Genomic DNA, 15,193 nt, shown 5'->3' on the forward strand with positions numbered 1-15,193 from the left:
TTACATAATGGTTGGATTCCAAACTAAATGGTGACTCATCCAGTTGATGAGTATTTCTATATTACACTACAATTTCAAAATGTTCAACAAGAATGTACTGGGTTGGTTGAAAAGAGATAGTAAACTGGCATACCGTGTACTATTTATTTAGACATAGTGGAAGATATACTGAATTGATACTGTTTTTCATACTGAGATGGACCAAGATTTGTGTTGCTTTTGCACATATTTCATCATGGGTTTTGACTGAGTCTGTTGATTGGTCGGTGGTTGGGTTCATTTGTTTTACAATATGTTCAAATCAAGCTTTATTGATACAGCACATTTCAGACATGGATGCAACACAATGCGCTTCACAGGAAGGTAAAAAAAATACACAAATAAAAACGATGAAAATAAAAACTACACTAAATATTTACACCACAACAAACATTAGGAATAACAATAAAACCTGAAAGACTAATGATCATTCTAAGGAAATGACATTGGAACTATAGAATAACAAGCTGAAAGACTAATGATCATTCTAAGGAAATGACATTAAAACTATAGAATAACAAGCTGAAAGACTAATGATCATTCTAAGGAAAAGACATTAAAACTATAGAATAACAAGCTGAAAGACTAATGATCATTCTAAGGAAAAGACATTAAAACTATAGAATAACAAGCTGAAAGACTAATGATCATAAGGAAAAGACATTAAAACTATAGAATAACAAGCTGAAAGACTAATGATCATTCTAAGGAAAAGACATTAAAACTATAGAATAACAAGCTGAAAGACTAATGATCATTCTAAGGAAAAGACATTAAAACTATAGAATAACAAGCTGAAAGACTAATGATCATTCTAAGGAAATGACATTAAAACTATAGAATAACAAGCTGAAAGACTAATGATCATTCTAAGGAAAAGACATTAAAACTATAGAATAACAAGCTGAAAGACTAATGATCATTTTAAGGAAAAGACATTAAAACTATAGAATAACAAGCTGAAAGACTAATGATCATTCTAAGGAAAAGACATTAAAACTATAGAATAACAAGCTGAAAGACTAATGATCATTCTAAGGAAAAGACATTAAAACTATAGAATAACAAGCTGAAAGACTAATGATCATTCTAAGGAAATGACATTAAAACTATAGAATAACAAGCTGAAAGACTAATGATCATTCTAAGGAAATGACATTAAAACTATAGAATAACAAGCTGAAAGACTAATGATCATTCTAAGGAAAAGACATTAAAACTATAGAATAACAAGCTGAAAGACTAATGATCATTCTAAGGAAAAGACATTAAAACTATAGAATAACAAGCTGAAAGACTAATGATCATTCTAAGGAAATGACATTAAAACTATAGAATAACAAGCTGAAAGACTAATGATCATTCTAAGGAAAAGACATTAAAACTATAGAATAACAAGCTGAAAGACTAATTGAGACATTTTAAGGAAAAAAGACATTAAAACTATAGAATAACAAGCTGAAAGACTAATGATCATTCTAAGGAAAAGACATTAAAACTATAGAATAACAAGCTGAAAGACTAATGATCATTCTAAGGAAAAGACATTAAAACTATAGAATAACAAGCTGAAAGACTAATGATCATTCTAAGGAAATGACATTAAAACTATAGAATAACAAGCTGAAAGACTAATGATCATTCTAAGGAAAAGACATTAAAACTATAGAATAACAAGCTGAAAGACTAATGATCATTCTAAGGAAATGACATTAAAACTATAGAATAACAAGCTGTAAGACTAATGATCATTCTAAGGAAATGACATTAAAACTATAGAATAACAAGCTGAAAGACTAATGATCATTCTAAGGAAAAGACATTGATTAAAATAGTAAGAATAGGATGTAATATCCAACCAGAAATATAAGTTAGTTTTACTACGTTGTAAACAAAAACTACGTTGTAAACAAAAAAAATGTCAGTTGGTTGGCTAAATAATTATGATTACACCAAAAACAACAACAATAAATCACTGATATCGATTAGGGGGGAAATCAGGTTGTACGTGCTGTTAAAACTAACACAACTATTAAACAAAACATGGAAATGGGAGATATATTTTACCTCACTGGTTAAAGGACAACCTGCAGAAGACAGTCAGCTACATTTTAGAGTGATGCATTTAAATTTAGGGGTCGCTAAAACGAAGAGAAGCGCAACACATTTTTGTCATCACTCATTTCAATATCAAGTTGAAATCAATTGTGCGAGAGGGCGGAGATGAGGTTTCTCATCCCGTTAAAACGAACAGCTCAAACTCCACACGGAATATGGGAATAATGTGTACATCCCTGGTTAGAGGACAATTTGTAGAAAATAGCTAGCTACATTTTGAAGTGATGCATTTTGATTCAAGTGGATCACCGACGAGATAAATGTAAGGCAACACTTTTTGTTAATCACATAAATAGTACTCTTTCAATTCAGAGCCTGGATTTTCCCCCTGAGGCTAATATCCATATCATGTTGAAATCAATAGAACAGGAGACAAACGTTTAGGGTTCTACATTATGACATCATTAGAACACTCCTACAATGTTAAAGCATTCTACATTGTGACATCGTTAAAATACTCCTACTACAATGTTAAAGCATTCTACATTATGACATCATTAAAATACTCCTTCTACAATGTTAAAACATTCTACATTGTGACATCATTAAAATACTCCAACTACAATGTTAAAACATTCTACATTGTGACATCATCGTATTGATGTCATGAAACAACTCCTTCATATATGTATTATATCTGATGTTTAATCAGCGGTCTTTTACCAGCGTCTCTCTTTCCACATCGATCACAGCTACGAGGTGTCTCTCCTGTGTTCTCTGGTGTGATAGCAGGACGTTTGGCTGAGTAAAACTCTTCCCACATCGATCACAGCTACGAGGTGTCTCTCCTGTGTTCTCTGGTGTGATAGCAGGACGTTTGGCTGAGTAAAACTCTTCCCACATTGATTACAGCTACGAGGTGTCTCTTCTGTGTTCTCTGGTGTGATAGCAGGACGTTTGGCTGAGTAAAACTCTTCCCACATTGATTACAGCTACGAGGTGTCTCTTCTGTGTTCTCTGGTGTGATAGCAGGACGTTTGGCTGAGTAAAACTCTTCCCACATTGATTACAGCTACGAGGTGTCTCTCCTGTGTTCTCTGGTGTGATAGCAGGACGTTTGGCTGAGTAAAACTCTTTCCACATCGATCACAGCTACGAGGTGTCTCTCCTGTGTTCTCTGGTGTGATAGCAGGACGTTTGGCTGAGTAAAACTCTTTCCACATCGATCACAGCTACGAGGTGTCTCTCCTGTGTTCTCTGGTGTGATAGCAGGACGTTTGGCTGAGTAAAACTCTTCCCACATTGATTACAGCTACGAGGTGTCTCTCCTGTGTTCTCTGGTGTGATAGCAGGACGTTTGGCTGAGTAAAACTCTTTCCACATCGATCACAGCTACGAGGTGTCTCTCCTGTGTTCTCTGGTGTGATAGCAGGACGTTTGGCTGAGTAAAACTCTTCCCACATTGATTACAGCTACGAGGTGTCTCTCCTGTGTTCTCTGGTGTGATATCAGGATGTTTGGCTGAGTAAAACTCTTCCCACATTGATTACAGCTACGAGGTGTCTCTCCTGTGTTCTCTGGTGTGATAGCAGGACGTTTGGCTGAGTAAAACTCTTCCCACATTGATTACAGCTACGAGGGTTCCCTCCTGTGTCTGCTAGTGAACAGTCAGACTGCTAGATGTAAGCATTTTCCCACATTGATCACAGCTGTACGATATGCCTCCTATGTGTGTTCTCTGGTGTATAGTCAGACTGCTAGATGTAACACATCTCTTCCCACATTGATCACAGCTATAAAAGATTTCTCTCCTTTGTGTGTTCTCTGATGTACCTTCAGCAAGCTTGAGTGATTAAAGCTCTTCCTACATTGATTACAGCTATAAAGTTTCTCCCCAGTGTGAATTGTCCGGTGTAATTTTAATGTATATAATTTTGAAAAGGTCTTCCCGCAGTCAGAGCAACTAAAAGATTTCTCCCCTGTGTGTGTTGTCTGGTGTGTTTTCAGGCCGCTTCGAACATTAAAACGTTTCCCACATTGCTCACAGCTATAAGGTTTCTCTCCTGTGTGTGTTCTCTGGTGTATAGTCAGACGGCTAGATGTAACAAATCTCTTCTCACATTCATCACAGCTAAAAGGTTTCTCTCCTGTGTGTGTTCTCTGATGTACCTTCAGGCAGCTTGAGTGCGTAAATCTCTTCCCACATTGTTCACAGCTATAAGGTTTCTCACCTGTATGGATTCTCTCATGTCTTTTTAGGTCTGCTGAAGAGGTGAATTTCTTCCCACAGTCAGAGCAATGAGCTGTATCGCCTGTGTGAATTCTCTGGTGTACTTTTAGTGAATCTAATCTTGAGTAACTCTTCCCGCAGTCAGAGCAGTGGTGAAGTTTCTTCCCTGTGGGTTTCCGCTGGTGTTTCTTGAGGTGTTCTGATGTGAAGAGACTCTTCTCTGCCTCGTCCGCTTCATGATGTTGTTGAGGCTCCCCAGAGGATCCACTATAGTCCCGTCTCTCTCCTGTGTGAACAACAAAGTCAGACAGATGGTTAAAGGCCCACAACAGCAGAAATCCACTGTATCTTTCAGCTAAAAGGTGATGCCCAGGATGTTGAACAACAACCTATAATGAATATTTAAATGCTTTGATAAACTTAATTGACAATTATCTTAATATGACAGTCAGTGATCAACAACAGTCATATTTTGTGTTATTTTTTTCACTTTAGTAGTAAATCGGAAAAAAACCTCTAGGCTAGAATATAGTCCCCTTTCTGTGCTATAATTGCCTCACGGGGGCGATGCACACACAATTTGATTGCAGAAACTCCTCCCTGCTAATACAGAAACCACTAGTTATGGATGTAGTATATCTGCATGGATGCAAAAATGGTTAGCGAAGATTTTAGTTTTTCCACAATGTATTCTGTATATTACCACACATTTTCTGAGCAATATTGGGAGTGCTACTCAAGGAAACTCACATTAAACTCTGTCGCTATTCACTAATTCACCCTCATGGGGGGGAAACTCAGGGGAGTCCTCATAGGCTGACAGCAAAAATATCCTCCGTTTCCAGGTTGCTTATGAGAGCATTTCTCACTACTTTGGATTATAATTGTAAGGCTCGTTTGAACGTCCTGCTTAATATAATGTTTGTGCCATCGTCGCAAATCAGCTGCTTTCTACTTAAAAAACACTTCAACTTCAATCAGTAAAATGCTCTTTGGTTTGCTTTGCTACCAGCATGTCAATGAGCATTAGCATGCAAGCTAACAACTAGTGCATTCAAAATAGGTATTTTGCAACTATCAAAACTAAATATCTTAGCGGCTCAAGAAATCATCAACTCCAAAAAGTAATAACCTGGTAAATCTAGACTGTTGAATGGTCCCAGATGGTGAACAGTTTATTTAGTAATAACCTGGTAAATCTAGACTGTTGAATGGTCCCAGATGGTGAACAGTTTATTTAGTAATAACCTGGTAAATCTAGACTGTTGAATGGTCCCAGATGGTGAACAGTTTATTTAGTAATAACCTGGTAAATCTAGACTGTTGAATGGTCCCAGATGGTGAACAGTTTATTTAGTAATAACCTGGTAAATCTAGACTGTTGAATGGTCCCAGATGGTGAACAGTTTATTTAGTAATAACCTGGTAAATCTAGACTGTTGAATGGTCCCAGATGGTGAACAGTTTATTTAGTAATAACCTGGTAAATCTAGACTGTTGAATGGTCCCAGATGGTGAACAGTTGATTTAGTAATAACCTGGTAAATCTAGACTGTTGAATGGTCCCAGATGGTGAACAGTTTATTTAGTAATAACCTGGTAAATCTAGACTGTTGAATGGTCCCAGATGGTGATCAGTTTATTTAGTAATAACCTGGTAAATCTAGACTGTTGAATGGTCCCAGATGGTGAACAGTTTATTTAGTAATAACCTGGTAAATCTAGACTGTTGAATGGTCCCAGATGGTGAACAGTTTATTTAGTAATAACCTGGTAAATCTAGACTGTTGAATGGTCCCAGATGGTGAACAGTTGATTTAGTAATAACCTGGTAAATCTAGACTGTTGAATGGTCCCAGATGGTGAACAGTTTATTTAGTAATAACCTGGCAAATCTAGACTGTTGAATGGTCCCAGATGGTGAACAGTTGATTTAGTAATAACCTGGTAAATCTAGACTGTTGAATGGTCCCAGATGGTGAACAGTTGATTTAGTAATAACCTGGTAAATCTAGACTGTTGAATGGTCCCAGATGGTGAACAGTTTATTTAGTAATAACCTGGTAAATCTAGACTGTTGAATGGTCCCAGATGGTGAACAGTTTATTTAGTAATAACCTGGTAAATCTAGACTGTTGAATGGTCCCAGATGGTGAACAGTTTATTTAGTAATAACCTGGTAAATCTAGACTGTTGAATGGTCCCAGATGGTGAACAGTTGATTTAGTAATAACCTGGTAAATCTAGACTGTTGAATGGTCCCAGATGGTGAACAGTTTATTTAGTAATAACCTGGCAAATCTAGACTGTTGAATGGTCCCAGATGGTGAACAGTTTATTTAGTAATAACCTGGTAAATCTAGACTGCTGAATGGTCCCAGATGGTGAACAGTTTATTTAGTAATAACCTGGTAAATCTAGACTGCTGAATGGTCCCAGATGGTGAACAGTTTATTTAGTAATAACCTGGTACATCTAGACTGTTGAATGGTCCCAGATGGTGAACAGTTTATTTAGTAATAACCTGGTAAATCTAGACTGCTGAATGGTCCCAGATGGTGAACAGCAGTTTATTTAGAAGTAATAACACTGAGTGTACAAAACATTATGAACACCTGCTCTTTCCATGACAGACTGACCAGGTGAATCCAGGTTAAAGACATGATCCTTATCGATGTCACTTGTTAAATCCAGTCCAAATCAGTGTAGATGAGGGGGGAGGAGACAAGTCAAAAACCCCTTGGAGTTGTCGTCTACACACCCACTTAAAATGTAATTAGTATAACAGAGCTACAGATATCAGCCTTCCTCAGAGCTACAGATATCAGCCTTCCTCATCAGTGGTGAAAGGTGTCAGAGCTACAGATATCAGCCTTCCTCATCAGCGGTGAAAGGTGTCAGAGCTACAGATATCAGCCTTCCTCATCAGCGGTGGAAGGTGTCAGAGCTACAGATATCAGCCTTCCTCATCAGCGGTGGAAGGTGTCAGAGCTACAGATATCAGCCTTCCTCATCAGCGGTGGAAGGTGTCAGAGCTACAGATATCAGCCTTCCTCATCAGCGGTGGAAGGTGTCAGAGCTACAGATATCAGCCTTCCTCATCAGTGGTGAAAGGTGTCAGAGCTACAGATATCAGCCTTCCTCATCAGCGGTGAAAGGTGTCAGAGCTACAGATATCAGCCTTCCTCATCAGTGGTGAAAGGTGTGTCAGATATCAGCCTTCCTCAGAGCAACAGATATCAGCCTTCCTCATCAGCGGTGAAAGGTGTCAGAGCTACAGATATCAGCCTTCCTCATCAGCGGTGAAAGGTGTCAGAGCTACAGATATCAGCCTTCCTCATCAGTGGTGAAAGGTGACAGAGCTACAGATATCAGCCTTCCTCAGAGCTACAGATATCAGCCTTCCTCATCAGCGGTGAAAGGTGACAGAGCTACAGATATCAGCCTTCCTCATCAGTGGTGAAAGGTGTCAGAGCTACAGATATCAGCCTTCCTCATCAGCGGTGAAAGGTGACAGAGCTACAGATATCAGCTTTCCTCATCAGCGGTATAAGGTGACAGAGCTACAGATATCAGCCTTCCTCGTCAGCGGTGAAAGGTGTCAGAACTACAGATATCAGCCTTCCTCAGAGCTACAGATATCAGCCTTCCTCATCAGCGGTGAAAGGTGTCAGAGCTACAGATATCAGCCTTCCTCATCAGCAGTGAAAGGTGTCAGAGCTACAGATATCAGCCTTCCTCATCAGCGGTGAAAGGTGTCAGAACTACAGATATCAGCCTTCCTCAGAGGTACAGATATCAGCCTTCCTCATCAGTGGTGAAAGGTGTCAGAGCTACAGATATCAGCCTTCCTCATCAGCGGTGAAAGGTGTCAGAGCTACAGATATCAGCCTTCCTCATCAGCGGTGAAAGGTGTCAGAGCTACAGATATCAGCCTTCCTCGTCAGCGGTGAAAGGTGTCAGAACTACAGATATCAGCCTTCCTCAGAGCTACAGATATCAGCCTTCCTCATCAGCGGTGAAAGGTGTCAGAGCTACAGATATCACACGGTGAAAGGTGTCAGAATACAGATATCAGCCTTCCTCAGAGCTACAGGAAAGGAGGTGTCAGAGAGTCTTCCTCAGAGCTACAGATATCAGCCTTCCTCATCAGCACTCAATATGATATCCCTCTCATGGAAAGGTGTCAGGCTACAGATATCAGCCTTCCTCATCAGCGGTGAAAGGTGTCAGAGCTACAGATATCAGCCTTCCTCATCAGCGGTGAAAGGTGTCACAGCTACAGATATCAGCCTTCCTCATAAGCGGTGAAAGGTGACAGAGCTACAGATATCAGCCTTCCTCATCAGCGGTGAAAGGTGACAGAGCTACAGATATCAGCCTTCCTCATCAGTGGTGAAAGGTGTCAGAGCTACAGATATCAGCCTTCCTCATCAGCGGTGAAAGGTGTCAGAGCTACAGAATCAGTTTTCCTCATCAGCGGTGAAAGGTCAGAGCTACAGATATCAGCTTTCCTCATCTCTACAGATATCAGCCTTCCTCAGAGCTACAGATATCAGCCTTCCTCAGAGCTACAGATATCAGCATTCCTCATCAGCGGTGAAAGGTGTCAGAGCTACAGATATCAGCCTTCCTCAGAGCTACAGATATCAGCCTTCCTCTCTGTTGTGACAGATACAGCCTTCCTCATCACTAATATACAGATCAGCCTTCCTCTGCGGTGAAAGGAGTCAGAGCTACAGATATCAGCCTTCCTCATCAGTGGTGAAAGGTGTCAGAGCTACAGATATCAGACTTCCTCAGAGCTACAGATATCAGCCTTCCTCATCAGCGGTGAAAGGTGACAGAGCTACAGATATCAGCCTTCCTCAGAGCTACAGATATCAGCCTTCCTCATCAGCGGTGAAAGGTGTCAGAGCTACAGATATCAGCCTTCCTCATCAGCGGTGAAAGGTGTCAGAGCTACAGATATCAGCCTTCCTCAGAGCTACAGATATCAGCCTTCCTCATCAGCGGTGGAAGGTGTCAGAGCTACAGCGGTGTTGTAAAAATCAGTCTTCTCATGGAAAAAAAATAAAAACTTTGTCGCGTGCAAACAGTTTGGGCTCCAACACTAATATGATCCCTCTGTGGAAAGGACGAGTCGTCTCTGGTGACTACAACACTAATAGGATCCCTCTGTGGAAAGGAGGAGTCGTCTCTGGTGACTACAACACTAATATGATCCCTCTGTGGAAAGGAGGAGGAGTCTCTGGTGACTACAACACTAATATGATCCCTCTGTGGAAAGGAGGAGGAGACTCTGGTGACTACAACACTAATATGATCCCTCTAGCTGGGTTTTCAGCATCGACAGGACAGAACACAAGATCAGGGGGGGACTAGAGGGAAAATAAACACTAGATCATCTAGCTGGGTCTTCAGCATCGACAGGACAGAAAATAAGGTCAGGGGGGGACTAGAGGGGAAAGAAACACTAGATGATCTAGCTGGGTTTTCAGCATCGACAGGACAGAACACAAGATCAGGGGGGGACTAGAGGGAAAAGAAACACTAGATCACTTTTACTCCACTCACAGAGACACATAGAAAGCCCCTCCCTCACCCTCCCTCTGGTGAACATGAACACAACTCTATACTCCTGATTCGTGCTTATAAGTCAAAACAGGAAGTACCAGGTCAATACTGAAGTGTTCCAATGAAGCGGTTGCTAAGCGACAGGACTGTTCCATTAGCACAGACTGGAGTAGGTTCAGGGATTCATCCGGTGTCATTCAGGAGTTTAACCACGCGAGTCAACGGCTTCATGTATCGACGACATCGCCGCCACAGTGACGGAACGTACATACGTATATATTTGCGACTGTTTGACTAAAATAATAATAATCTTGGTCGACCAACAGCCTTTAGACCGAAAAAAAAACGACCAGTCGACTAAATGGGGTCAGACATTATATCATTATGACATCATAATAGCTATTGATTCCTGAAGAATAGAACTTATAAATGCCTCAAATGATTCAACTGTATTTCCCCCATCAGAAACCAAAACAAACTTGTATAACCCCACTGTTTGTAAACAAACACTGTAGAGCCTCAAAATCTGGTTAAAACTATAATCTTCACCTTATGGATGGCCAGTCCTTGTATTCATAGTGTAGTGAATTCAGGGGGAGGCCCTGAGCAGGATTCCAATCTCAGTCCAGCAACTGTCAAGCCAACACCTTATAACTGTTACGCCAAGATGTCTGAACTTCTTGATGAGGTCACTAGGTTTTGGGTTAAGGTTGCTCCAATAGCTTTCTCTATGAATGTGAGAGTGGTTACATTTCTCCATCCCTCAGCCGTTTACCAAACTAAGTCTCTGAGCAGCCATTTTGTTGCTGTTTAAAACCTAGCTAGTTCCCTTTAAAAAAGCCCTATCAACCAATCTGCAGTTCAACCCAATAACACAGCTGTAATTCCACCACTGTTTTGGTAATAAGATGGATGGGGCTGGAGAAATGTAACTACTTTCAAATTCATAGACAGACCTATGGATGCAAGGACTGACCATCCATGATATCAACATTATAGTTTTAACCATGTTGAGGCTATACAGTGTTGGTTTACATTGTTTCTAAACATTGGAGTAAAAAAAGCTTATTTGGGGTTCTGATGGGGTACAACAGTTGAACTAAGCTCATGAGGCATGTGTTATATTATTCAAGAATCAATGTGGCTATAAATAAATAAATCATTTAAAAGTCCAAATATGGATGAAGCAACTGCTGATTTCCCCTTTAACACCAAACATCAGTTCAACAACCGCAGAGTTTGTGCCTCTGTTTTTAAGACAGTACTTACTAGTGTTAATCAGGGCCCGGTTTCTCAAAAGCATCTCACGGCTAACTTCATCATCAATACTGGATGCCTTAAGATGGCTTTGGGGAGCCGGGCCAAGATATCCAGTTTCCTCTTCTTCCTCCTTTTTCGATGTGACAGTCATCTCCTCCTCCTCCAATTTCACTCCAAAAACGGCACCTTCCTCTTCTTTTACTGTAACATCGTCTTCCTCTTTCACTCTGAACGCATCTTCCTCCTCTTCCTTTACAGTAACATCCTCCTCTTCTTTTACAGTAACATCCTCCTCTTCTTTTACAGTAACATCCTCCTCTTCTTTTACAGTAACATCCTCCTCTTCTTTTACAGTAACATCCCCCTCTTCTTTTACAGTAACATCCTCTTCTTTTACAGTAACATCCTCTTCTTTCACTGAAACGTCTTTCTCTTCTTCTTTCACTGTAACAGCCTCATCATCTACTTGTTTTTGTATTGTAACAACCTTCTCTTCCTTCTCCTCTTTAACGAGAGTTTCTTTCTCCGTCCAGCAGACCTCCTCTTCTGTAGCTGGAGGGGAAGCTTCTTCCTCCGTCCAGTCTTTAGCAAGACGAGAGTAGTTTAGTGAACTCATGGTCGGGGATGTTAGCTAGCTAGGCTAACGCTAACTACTAACGCTAACTTAACCAGCCAGCTAGCTGACTAATAACAACGTAAACATTTAAAATAAATGGGATAACGGACTAGACGACAGATGTGGGTTTAAAACACAGTGGCTAATACACACGAAAGCGTCTAAAGAGATTTATTGGTTCGTCTATGTTGTCTAGTAAGCTACCGAGGTGTCTGACGAACTGTTGCTGCTGTTGAAAGAAGAGTTCCGTCCACTACATTATACGTCACACTGACAGCATCACCTTAAAGTCTCAGACCGCCATCTGCTGACTGGAGTGGGTAACGCAGTTGAGTAAAATGTATATTTTATTTTCAGACAAGTTAACGGTTAGGAAGCATTCGTTTTTACCCACCAATGTAACAACAGTGTGGGTAAACTGCAATATTTCGCAACGTCATATTGATTTACTCTGTACTACCAAGTTTGTATGCTTCATGTTGGTTTGCAATTATAATATTGAAAGAAAGAAAGTTCCAGTGAAACTCTCTGCTAAAGAATAACAAAAAAAACTGAAAGACTAATGATCATTCTAAGGAAAAGCTTGTTTTATTCCATTCTTTGTAAACAATATAATTTGAACCCTCCAAAAATTGTCAGTTGGTTGCATAAATAATTAAGATTACTAAACGTTACATGAAATGCAAATATTGACTCCGCCAGGACAGCGGAGTCAATCACCACCTTCCGGAGACACCTGAAACCCCACCTCTTTAAGGAATACCTAGGATAGGTTAAGTAATCCCTCTCACCCCACCCCCCCTAAGTTTTAGATGCACTATTGTTAAGTGACTGTCCCACTGGATGTCATAAGGTGAATGCACCAATTTGTAAGTCGCTCTGGATAAGAGCGTCTGCTAAATGACTTAAATGTAAATGTAAATGTAAATGAAATATCAAAACAGAATGTTAATATGTATTGGCAATAATTCATTTTAATTAATAGTGAGGAATGGAATTATTAAACATTTATATTTTTTCAGGCTGAATGTTTGAAATATGAATAATATTTACATTAAATATTATATTAATAAAATATGAGTAGGTGATTTGAGTCATACTTCTTCAGTAGTGGAATAAGGATGTCTAGAACTAGAATGTTGTAAAGAAATATTGGAGTGATGTCACAAGATGATGTCAATGGTTGAATTCAACTTCTACTCAAAGCTTTGTCTATTTCCCGAAGGTTGTAAGGCTTCAGGTTAATAAAGAAGAAGACAAAGTTTCAGATTCTGCAATAGCTCAGTCCTTTATTCAGAGAGCGCTCTGATTTCAAAATGAGAACACAATCTTTGCACCCACACACAAATTAACTCACATCAGTAGAAACTCCACCTCTCTTTAGGTGGGCTGTATTTTTCCGAAGTTCACATACATTGTTTATCACACTTCTGCAACATGTTTCATCATCTTCTGCAAGCCTAGCCATTTCTAACAGTTTTTCTCCTCCCTAGGGAGGGGAGGCCTCTTTCCAGTTATTAGTTTCACCGTTATCACAAGTCGACAGTTCAGTTGTCCTTGAATGGCTCAACTATACCCTGCTCATATTGTGAAATAGTAACACAATGGCCTAGTCTTAAAAAGTCTAGTCACACACATTATTGGATTATGACTCTAACACATTTCATAAAATTATATGGTTTCAGGGTGGAATACTTTAGTCATTATCTTAAACATACACATGATTCTATCAAGTGATGTAGGATTGTTCATAAAAATTGTTCTTAGAGTAATTTTGTATATATTGCATCCATGTGCATAGGCTGCAAGTACGTTGAATTATGTTGTTTTCAAGTCGTTGAAACAAGGACCTGAAAAATACATATTTTCAACTTTCAACCAAAACCGAACGTAGTTTGGACCTCGGGCATAGTCTTCATGTCTTTTCAATGTCATTTTGCTAGGTGGGAGAGCCCAATGTCAAAACAGTTTTAACGTGTCCTAACCAATATGCAGAAACAGTTTGTGAAACTAAACAGGAAATGTACGATCGACACAAACACAACAGTAATCATATTATTTTTAAAAAATGTCAACGAGCACCTTCCAAACTGCACCAAAAACACTGCTTTAACAACTGGCAATAAATCACTGATAATGATTAGGGGGGAAATCAGGTTGCACATGTGGTTGAAACTAACACAACTAAGAAACACATGGGAGATATCTTTTACCTCAGACAACAACCTGTAGAAGACAGTCAGCTACATTTGGGAGTGATGCATTAAAATGTAGGGGTCCTCAAAACTAAGAGAAACGCAACACTTATTTATCATCATTCCTATCGATATGAAATCAATGGCGTGAGAGAGGGGAGATGAGGTTCCATGTACGTTTAGAACAGTTTAAAAAACACATGGAATCTGGGAATGAAGTGTACATCACTGGACAACCTGTAGAAAACAGCTCGCTACAGTTTGAAGTGGTGCATTTTGATTTAAGTGGGTTGCCAATGTAAGCGTCACGCTTTATTTGACAATCACTCTTTGTTAATGACATTAAATAGGACTCTTTCAATTCAGAGCCTGGAGTTTTCCCCTGATGAGGCTAATATCCAAATCACGCTGAAATCAATTGATCAGGGGACAAACGTTTAGGGTTCTACATTGTGACATCATTAATTAAAATACACATACTACAATGTTAAACATTCTACATTGTGACATCATTAATTAAAGTACTCATACTACAATGTTAAACATTCTACATTGTGACATCATTAATTAAAGTACTCATACTACAATGTTAAACATTCTACATTATGATATTATTTCATTTTTTTAAACTACTTCATGTATGAATTTTCTGATGTTTAATCAGAGATCTTTTATCAGAGTATCTCTTGTCACATTGATCACAGCTATGACACTTCTCTCCTGTGTGTGTTCTCTGGTGTGATTTTAAACATCCTGATGAAACAAAATGCTTTCCACAGTCAGGGCAATGATAAGGTTTCTCTCCTGTGTGTGTTCTCTGGTGTATAGCACAACAGCTAGATGTAACAAAACTCTTCCCACATTGATCACAGCTATAAGGCTTCTCTCCTGTGTGTGTTCTCTGGTGTAATTTTAAATGTCCTGACAAACCAAAACACTTCCCACAGTCAGCGCAGCTATAAGGTTTCTCTCCTGTATGGATTCTCTGATGTATTTTAAGGGCTGCTGAAGATGTGCACCTCTTCCCACAATGAGAGCAGCTATGAGATTTCTCTCCAGTGTGTATTCTCAAGTGTGATATCAGTGTGTTTGAGTGAGCAAAACTCTTCCCACATGTATGACAGCTATAAGGCTTCTCTCCTGTGTGTGTTCTCTGATGTGATTGTAAATATCCTGAGACAGCAAAACTCTTTCCACAGTCAGCGCAGTGGTAAGGTT

At 39.5% G+C, this 15,193-nt stretch overlaps 1 protein-coding gene across 1 annotated transcript; it reads right to left on the reverse strand.

Moving 5' to 3' along the window:
* Positions 1–3,122: 3,122 nt before the first annotated feature.
* LOC124021844 (zinc finger protein 3-like) lies at positions 3,123–12,016 on the reverse strand. Its single transcript, XM_046336981.1, has 2 exons — positions 11,174–12,016; positions 3,123–4,613 (listed from the first exon to the last, which is right to left on the reverse strand). The coding sequence occupies exons 1-2, from the start codon at positions 11,778–11,780 to the stop codon at positions 3,847–3,849; spliced, it is 1,374 nt and encodes a 457-aa protein (XP_046192937.1). The 5' UTR covers positions 11,781–12,016; the 3' UTR covers positions 3,123–3,846.
* Between the last annotated feature and the right edge of the window lie 3,177 nt (positions 12,017–15,193).

The sequence above is a fragment of the Oncorhynchus gorbuscha genome, unplaced genomic scaffold (genome assembly GCF_021184085.1).
Source record: "Oncorhynchus gorbuscha isolate QuinsamMale2020 ecotype Even-year unplaced genomic scaffold, OgorEven_v1.0 Un_scaffold_1234, whole genome shotgun sequence".
NCBI classification, from domain to species: domain Eukaryota; kingdom Metazoa; phylum Chordata; class Actinopteri; order Salmoniformes; family Salmonidae; genus Oncorhynchus; species Oncorhynchus gorbuscha.

Coding starts and splice junctions, on each gene's coding strand:
- LOC124021844 (XM_046336981.1), bottom strand. CDS start 11,780: ATGAGTTCACTAAACTACTCTCGTCTTGCTAAAGACTGGACGGAGGAA. Junction 4,614..11,173: donor CCGGGCCCTGATTAACACTA/GTAAGTACTGTC, acceptor TTGTTCACACAG/GAGAGAGACGGGACTATAGT.